The sequence below is a fragment of the Nipponia nippon genome, unplaced genomic scaffold (assembly GCF_047370975.1).
Source record: "Nipponia nippon isolate SJK-2023a ecotype South Korea unplaced genomic scaffold, ASM4737097v1 scaffold_7, whole genome shotgun sequence".
Taxonomy (NCBI): Eukaryota; Metazoa; Chordata; class Aves; order Pelecaniformes; family Threskiornithidae; genus Nipponia; species Nipponia nippon.
Genome location: NW_028262391.1, coordinates 48,738,366 through 48,748,073, shown reverse-complemented (window position 1 = coordinate 48,748,073; position 9,708 = coordinate 48,738,366). Strand labels below are relative to the sequence as shown.

General features: G+C 40.4%; 1 protein-coding gene across 1 annotated transcript in view; it reads right to left on the bottom strand.

The window, feature by feature from the left end:
• Positions 1-2,607: 2,607 nt before the first annotated feature.
• Positions 2,608-9,708, bottom strand: part of GAN (gigaxonin) — a 29,132-nt gene continuing 22,031 nt past the window's right edge. The window contains exons 10-11 of the mRNA XM_087739490.1: positions 4,269-4,378; positions 2,608-3,491 (exon numbers count right to left, since the gene is read on the bottom strand). Coding sequence (XP_087595616.1) covers positions 3,310-3,491; positions 4,269-4,378 — 292 coding nt within the window. The 3' untranslated portion in view covers positions 2,608-3,309. The remainder of the gene's footprint in view (positions 3,492-4,268; positions 4,379-9,708) is intronic.

Here is a 9,708-nt window from a genome sequence, read left to right as displayed (position 1 = left end):
TAAATCAGTAAGGAAGGTGCCTAAAAACCTGATGCTTGGAAGCCAGCAGACTGCACAGACGGCTGGCTAAGAAAATCATTCAGAGTCACCTGTGGGAGAACCGGCTGAATTTGAGTGCCGATTCATGAGCTGGAAGGAATTAAGGCTACTGTGCCAAGCAAGGACAACTCAAACAAGTTTCTAAACTGCCAAACCACCTGAAACCCCTGGATTGCAAACCGAGAAAATTCATGAGTTGCTTCCCACATGGTTCGGCCGTGATATGCAGGGGTACACAGCCGCCAGGAAAGCAGGGACAGCTGGGGTGGTGGCATGTACCAGTGAACCCAGTTCATTCTACACCTGTTCACACATCCAACACACTTGGGAAACCGGTGACCTCCCTGCACTCAGCACCTCTGGTATCGAAGCCTCTCTCCTCTACTGAAGTCGACCATCTCTTTCCCAAGACAAGTCAGAGGTCAGCTATCCATCATGTGTACAATCAGGCTTTCCCTGGAGAAAGGAGAGCCTCGGCTTCAAAGCCTTGCTCCCAAGTGGGAGGCAGCCAAACCTGGTTATTGCACATCCCAAGAGATGCGCTCATCACCGAGCTTGCAGATCAGAACTGGACAGACAGACACAAGTCAGACCCCAAAAAATGCATCCCTTCCCTCCTACGCACACAGAGAGGCTAGAACATCTCCTGGATCAGCCCCACAGACAATGCGGACGGGGAATGATCCCCACCCCCTTGAAGCAAGGCCAAGGAAGCCAGTTTTGAGATCTCGGGAGCACTTAAATCTTCAGCTAGAGCATCCACCGGGAACTCCAGGAGATGACATCTCTGGAGACTTGGTCCCTGGCCGCCAACCACGCAGAATGTGACAGGAGTACACACGTGCTAAGAAATGACGTTTCTCACTGTTTCAAGGGAAGAGGCTTAAACTTCTTGCTCAAATCTCACCGAGTGCATTTGCAACAGTCCAATTACCAGCAGATTTGTTTATTTGTTTAACAAAAAAAAAAAAGTAAGAATACCTACCCTTAATCCTACTTTAAATGTAAACGCTTGGTTCAACAACTTTAACTGCAAAACACTGCTAGAGTATATATGATTTGGATTCATTATGTGCATTTATTACTTAGGTTTTCTGGATGCTGAATGCCCTCAAGTGTACTGGGAAGCTACAGGGGCTCAAGAGATAGCAGCCTGCAATATTCTGAATAACATTTTCAAAAGTTTTCTGAGCCACTTAGAAAACTGAGCTCAAAAGTGAAACAGGTATTTAGGAACATTCATCACTTTTGAATATGGGATCTTGGCACTTTGTCTAAGAAAAAAAATTGGACAATGTAAGATTTTCAAAAAAGGGAAGTTTTACAGATAAACTAACAGCACTTGATTTATTTCACAAGACAGCCAAGGATGGAAGTAGTGGTTCACATTTCTGTAGTAAAGCATTATATATAAATTTAAAATCTAAAGACATATATATATACACACACACACACCAAGTTTACTGCAATGCATAAATATATAAACTTTTTAATACGCAACTAATATAGGTCAGAAAATTGATGTATATAGTTCAAGTTTTGCAGCACTTCAGCATTGTAAAAAATAAAAAAATAAATAATGGTCAATGGATTGGCTGCTGCCCTCTTTTTTTTTTCCCCCCACCCCTTTGCTCAGAGCCAGAGTAATTCCAACCACACATCAGCGCCATGGAAGGACTGAGCAGAAGTACGTTTCAGAAAGTCTCTTTAAAGACTATTTAGTGAAATATAACTATTTTGTACTATTTGGGATTGTATTTCAGCATATCTAAGATGATTCAATAAAGATGACTAAGGTTTACACTAACACAACTGAGGGCAGACATTGGCTTCTCTGAGGTCCGCAAAGTTGCAGAGTGGAAAGTATTGTATGTAGTTATAATACTGGTTATACAACGTCTCTTTTTCTGAAGGGCAGGAGGTCTTATTTCTATTTCCATCTCTCTCATTTTATTCCTTTTAAATAAATACAGGTTACATCCCACCCATCACAACAATAATGAAATCAAAAATTGAGGTAAAAGTGTTCTACCAGCTGATCTTGACTACGAACAAAAGTCAATTAAATATCACTACTGATGTGAACAAGACTTAGTAAGAAATAAAATGCAAGATACTAAATTCTTCACTATAACCACACCATAAACCCCAGCTTTCAGACAGCAGTAAACAAGACTACCTTAGCATGGAAATCATTAGTAAACCAACTTTTGATCCCAGTTTAAAGTCACTGCACAAATTTTCCTTAACTCTTAGTCCAAAAATCATGTTTTCTGCAAAACAAATATATCCTTGTCATATTTCACCTTTGTTCGAACAGAGATAAAATGCACCTTTCTATAATCCTTACTCTTAAAAACCACTCTCAGTTTGCAAGCCATCTGAAGTAAAAAGGAACAAAACCTATTTTCTTTAATTGGTCAAGTTTTGTTGTCTTTTACCAAAAGCAGCAATCATCATTAACCCTTCCAAACACCGTTTCCCTTTTTACTTCAAGGAAACGGCCACCAAAGCCCGCAGAGAAATGCGCGCCACCCGTCCGTACACCAGTTCAACAGGCTATTCAAATGAGAGCGTAGAAAAAACAGTTTACTTCTCTGTAGTATACTGTATCCATTTCAGATTAGTCCATATATTAAAAATATTTGTAGGAATGAAAACATTGCAAATGAATGAAAAACCATATGTACACACCTCCACCATTTTTAGGCACAGACCTTAACTTTTGAGGAAGGACTAGAAATAAAAGGTGCAACAACCAACATCTCCTACGGCATTACAGTCAAACAACAGTCTTTGCAGTATACCAGGGAGGTTGGTTATCATATAGCTTCTGTGTATTATAGCTATCCAGTCCAAGATAGCGCGTTTATTCTTATCAGTTCCCCTCAGGGGAAACACATCTTAAATCTTTTTTGCTTTTCAATAAACTTCACCAAAGGAATACCAATTCCCACCAGTTTCAGACACAAAAAACCTCCTTTGATAACATGGTTTAAACTCCAAATGGTTACGACTGAAGGTGTTTCCTTGAACCCCCCTTTTATTTTCCCCCCTCTCTTCTTTTTAATGTATACTTAAGTTATTTGTTCCCGAACAAGAACTGAGACTCAAGCTTTTTAAGCATTTAAAACAAAAACAGTTACCATACCAAAGCACAGCATACAGTGTAAGTTTCAGCTGTAATTTCTCAGCTTTTCCTTTATATAGAGCTATATTATGGTGGACTGCGCAGAATTCTTCCAGTCTCCTCCACTGTCAGCATACGGATCATGGAGAAGGTACGCGAATGCGGAATAATCCTTGTTGAAGCTGCAGTCGAAAGAGCTTGCAGTTTGCGATCCGCAAAGCTGCACAGCCAGTACGGCGAAGGTCCGATGGAAACAGTGGTTTAGTGCGCTGCCAGGTTCCCGTGCTTCTTTTAAATTCTCTAACATAGTCATAATTTGTACCTGAATTCACACATGCACAGAAAAAAGATAAAACACTTAAAACATACTGCAGCTATCACCACATTTAACATCTAATAAGGCAAATACAGGAACAAGAGCATGCACAGAAACACAAATCCATTTCTGGATGTATGGTTGAAATTACTGTCAAAAGGAAACTACCGTGACATTTCTTATCTACTTAAACCGACCACATTCAGAACTTTATTCTTCCATATTTTGTAGAAAGCCCTGTTGCACATTCATATATGTACATTTGGCCATGGAAATATGTAGTCTTCCGAATGTTTTTTTTTACAGTATGTGGCCAGATGCTGAAAGCTGAGCATTGAACACGTTTGTTAGTACACATTTATTCGGTTGGGATTTAGAGCCAAAAGCCACTATCACATCTATATGAACCGCCGGACGATGTCCCCAGAATGCAGAACCACCTGCCTACTGCCACAAAGATGGGACAACCAACCTCAGGCGCTAACATTTTTTTCTTATATTTAGACAAATGCAGTAACATACTCTTAGTCTTGACCTCTTCCGATCTTCAAACTGTTAACCAACCAAATGCTTACAGCACTGAATTGATTTCTCAAGAGCTCCAATGTACAAAACCAACCTGTACATTTCTGTTTGTCCAGCATAATTCCCCTGAAGACAACAGTAACTTAACAGAACATAGTCCCGGCCTTTTACTCTAAAAAAATTGCGTCTCATTAGTGCCATGTATTTAAAAGACTGGAAGAAGAGAAGCAACAGGAGGTTATTGGTTCTAATTCTGACCTGTATCAAGATCTCCAATCACATATATGCTGGCTCCAATGGGCACAGCTCCGTACACGAAGGAAGAACTAGTTGGGATACATAGGTTCTGGTCATTTAGATAAATCCACCTGTAAAAATAATAATAAAAAAAAAAAACCTGGGATGCAATTTCTGTTGAGCACATTATAAGAATTCCAGGTTCTTTTTGCAGCCGCCATCTTTGAATCAAAAGCAGAGTGTACAAGTTTATTTGTTATGTAAAAACTGTTGGGAACATTTGTCTAGTTCAGGACAGCCTTGGCTTTTCCTAGCCAGGAAAAGCAATTGGTACTGCTGTTTGGGAAGCTCGGGATACTTTATCCTGAAGTCACTTTATTTCAGAATTGCTCCACTCATCTGTGTATTCTATCTGGAATAAACCCTTCTTGCAGCCACCCAGCGTGACCTCCTGGAAGAGAGCAGACATATAAGAGAGCCTCCTCTACAACAGCTACGCCAGTCAATTTTCCCTACAGAGAATATCTTAGGCAGCTTTGTCTTAAAATCAGTCGAGTCACAAAAGCATATAAGTCTTAATAACTAGGGGAAGTAACAAATTGCTATATAGCGAGGCCTCATTAAGCAGTGCTTCCCCCATGTAATTCCCTAACTTCTTTAATTGTATTTTATCAGCGACAAGAAATCCCCAGTCCCGTAAGAAGAATGCAGCATTTGGCAATGCTTAACTTCAAACAAGGGACAGAAGACTGGAAATCACAATGGTAAGGGATTTTGGGAAAGAAATGTCCATTACCTGGAATTGAAACAGACCTTGCGATCACATATCAGGCTCTTTTCAATCATTTTCCAGCTCCTACTATCATCTTATGAGTCCCCTATGTTCACTTTAAGCGTGTTCTCATTTCAACACTACATCAGCCTGATCTTTCCACCCGGTGAAAAGCAGTTTTCCATGTTGAAGCCTTTGGAAACCAGGTGAGTACGTACTCATCGCCCGCGGGGGACACGGGCTTATAAAGATGCCCCATTTATCCAGAGTTGTCAGCGTCCCCTCTATGGTTCTGAAACAAATTTCTACAAAACGCTGCTGCACTTCTGCAGATGCTGTCACAGTTACTATTTATAGACCCCGAAGACATACAAATCAATGCTATTTTAGATGACTACTCCTAGATCTTTTATTAAATAATTTACAGACAACAGGAAAGTTTGAAAAACCTTTGAAAAGCATCCTGTATATTTTCATGGCCGAACCTGGTTAATTTGAGGGGAAAAAGTTCGGAAATATCCTCACGGATACCGCTGACCTTTGAAAATTCTGCATTATCTTAGCTCGTGATTCAGAAGTAAGCCTTCTGGCACTGAAGGAGAGGCTGCTACGTATCAATTATCTTGGAGAGAGAGATCAATTTTTAAAGGCCAAATGAAAGGATTAGCTGTCCATTATATCGTCTGCCCTATACACTGAAGGATTAAGATTCTGCAGAAAGCAAGGGAAAGCTTTGTAGCTGTCACGGAGGATGACAGATGAACTAAGAACACAGAAAAGGAGAAGTCCTCTACACCGATTCAGAAACTCTGTTACAGAGCAAAACACTTTTCATCGCATTTCCTTAGCTTCCCTTCCTTACTGTGGGAAGAGGACGCAGTCAGTATTTTCGCTGCTTTTTAGCACCAAGTTACCTAAAAATACAAAACCTGAATATGTTGCAGAGGAATGCAGGGGGAAGACTCCAATTTCTGTCTTTTTTTTTTTTTTTTTTCTTTTTTTAATAATAAGTATAGGACCATGTTAAAAAAGGGAAAAAACCAAAGTTAGATGAGTTTAGTCTAGCTACTGATCAAGTTTGAGCTTGGAAAACATGTGAACTTCAGAGGTTTGTCTGCACTAGATATTCAAGGTTTTGGGGTTTAAATAAAAAAAAACAAAACAAAACAAAACACACAATGGTGTGGGACCCAAGCATTTTCCTACTGCACATCAAGACAGGACAATATTAAAGTATCTGTAGTTGCTTGTGAAAATTCATTCTCAACCTTTCTCAATGCGTGTACTTTAAAAAACAGGCACAACTTTTCAGGAACCCTTACAGCAGCTTTAGCGGTTAAAACGAGGAAGGAACAAAGGCAGGAAGGGCAAGGGGTCACGTTTCATCAGAATTTGACTAAGCTCCAGCTTAATGTGGGTTGTGCCTGCTGTTTGCACAGTATGGAAAAAACACCATGACAAAAAATTCACAGTCTTCAAGAATTTGAAAGCGCTCCTTGGGAGAGAAGTCCTGCGTGCTTCCCTGGGATGGCCCTACTCAAACCGAATGCGAGAGTAGCAGGGGAGAAGGCACGTACCTCTGCAACCACAGACAGAAAGGGCTGCTCTGGAACCCAGATATGCTTCCACTCAAAATAAAAAAAGGGGAAGCAATCCTGATTTTTTTTCAGACTTAAAGCGATATCAACAACAAAAAAACATCCATCCATACTGCTGTAATTAATAAGCAGGATGGTAACTGTTTGACTTCCAAGTGGGAAGTAAACAGAGATGCGATACAGAACCAGCAGATTCCAGACACATCACCTCAAGCTCACACCGGCTGCGAAAGGATGCCTACAAATGAATGAAGATCTCCTCCGTGTTCCTCTCATCCGACAGCGCTATCAGTCAGCCAGTTAGTTTTCTCATTACATTTGCATAAACACTTTCTTTTAATGAAATTCCAGCATGCTAAATAGGACAATCTTCCTAATTACACATACTACGTTACAAGATTATTTAGTTTACTGCTTACATACTGCTGGAAGCATTTCCTTATTTTTATGATGTTCCAGCAGCAAAAAGAATATTTTAAGGAGTTTTTACCAAGTATCGCTTCTGAACAAGTATCTCTCACTTTCATCCCCCTCAAGACCTGCGAATTTTGATAATGCTTTTGAACTAGGAGCTCATGAAAAGAAGTCTGTAAGCGGGTAGGCTTGCTTCCCACCCGTGGAAGGCAGCAGCAGCTATACTCGGGGACAGAGCTCCACCAGCAGCCCTTGCAAAGAATCCTAAAGCCAGTTTGTGCTCTGTGAAATACTTCCGAATACGCACACCGAAAAGAAAAAAACCCAGTGTGCACAGACATCATCCAATTCTCCACACACCTACAGGATGCAAAAAGGCATATTATAAATTACGAACTCTGGCAGAAGGAAAGACTGACCCGTCAAGGTCTCTAACATTAAGATTTCTTGCTTTTTATGGAGTAGACTAACGCTGCATCATTGAGCAAAGGATACCCTTACATCTCCATCTCCCACTTTCACATTCTTTTAAATCTATTTTTAGCTTGATCAATACTTTTAAAAAAAAACAGGATACAATGCACACAAAGCTCAATCTATAGCCTTTGGAAAAAAAAAAAAATCTACATCCTGAAAAAACCTGCAGTCTGACGTACATATTTTCTATCCTCGGTTCACTTAAATTCCACTCATGGACATGACTCTAGAGACAGGCTACCAAAACATTTATTAATTGAAAAATCTCAGTTACAGAAGTACTTCAAATATGAGAATTATTTTCTACATTATCCTGTCCACATTTCATGTGTATGCTACTATTCTGTCTCACTTCATTTATTTTATTACTTGTTTACACAGTATAGCTTAACAGGAGTCTCAATTTTTATTTTTTTGCTAGTGTGAGATCTCAGCATACTCCTGGTCTTTAGAAAAGTCTGCGTCATGATGAAAAATAACAGTTTTGAAAGACTGTGCACTGTGAGCTATTCTGGAGTAAATTACTGTCAAAGTAAACAATATTAGACAAGTTAAACTTCAGTCCTTTAATCCAATTCAAGCCAGAATTATGCCAGTTTATATGAATTAATATGTTTTTATACTGATGTAAGTACATCACTTAGACATATACACTAAGTAAAACCCATAACTCAGATCCTCATGGACTCTGGATGCCCAGGATGATGCTAGACCCTGTATTCTCAGGTAAACAGAGCCGAGGCAGATGAAAAACGACGCAGAACACACACGTGTGCATTGCTGCACGTACCTGTAAACCAGCAATATCCGATGGCTGAACTCACAGTACAAAAAATTCTTTCCATTCAAAAAGAAAGTGCACATGATGGAGTTCTGCACTTACTTAAAAACAGCTGGAAAAGTCTGCAGCTCATTATGAAGCATGCAATACTGCTATGTAACCATTAAAAACACACTATGAATTTTGGTTTGAGACTGCTAGAATTTATAAACTGTGCTTTTGACCCACTGCCGCTAAATGATCTTGCAAACATGTTCCTCCTTTCCACAAATCTCTCTTAACCCAACACTTTTGGGACTTCTGTCAATAATATACACGTACGCTGTCGATGTGGTATTGCAGCTCTGACAGTTCCAGTATTATTCCTTCACTGTCACTACAAAAAGAATATGCGCTGTAGAGTCTGAAGGTGCTTACATCCTTCATGATGACTTTTGGAAGCTGCTGGTTTGAAGGGGACTGACTACCTTTATTTGTTTCAGAAACTATTACTGAGGACATAAACACACTTAACAGTTATAAATTAATCACCCTGTAGCAGCTGCATAATGTTTAAGATGAAGAATCGGTCTTTGTGTATATGACATTAACTAGGCACTAAGGAACTGAGAGAGAGAGATTGTCCACCTGTGGTAAAATCTGTAGCATCACTTATGCTTTATTCTTGAGTAACGATGCACAGCAGTGCATACGATGCCCAGTGCAAGTGGAACTGCTTAACTAATCAAAACACACACGTAGGTATTTAGCATAAAGTTTTCACAGACTTAAGAGAAGCATCTTATTTAAGCTTTCATCCTTTACTCAAAATAAAGCGATTTAGATTTGTCTTCTGTTATTTCTGAATCAGCCCAGGAAATAACACCCTCGTGTTTTCCAGAGAGTCAACTTGCCTTCATTTGGTATTCATTTGATATTTGTGAAACACTATTGTAATGAAATTATGCTAATTTTCCAGATTAAATCTTACTTCAAAGAACAGTACCAGACAACAAAGTATTTTGTCTCAGTATTTGGCAGGCAGAAATATTTGCTAACTGGGTTTTGAAGGGAAGTCCCTTTGTGGCCATTTTCTCTCTTTTCCACTCAGGTACAACTGCTGGGGTCTCACAGTCACTGCCACAGCCGCCCTGGAAGGCAACCATCCCGCACAGCACTCCGAGGGTACCGAAATTCGGGGTGACTGTTAGACCCCGCGAGCTGGCGTGCCAGAACGTAAGGCAGTAACGCTGCACCCTCTTCTGGCCAGTGACACCCCTTCTGCCTGCCTGGGCTGGAGCCGCCGGCCTGCCGAGAGGGAGAGCAGAGGCACCAACCCCAGCCAGCAGCACCAGAAGCAGAAGTGGCCATCGTCCCGCCCTTCGCTGGCCCTCCGTTTCCAAAGGAAAACGGACAGCCTGTGAACCGCCTAAAGTGCCC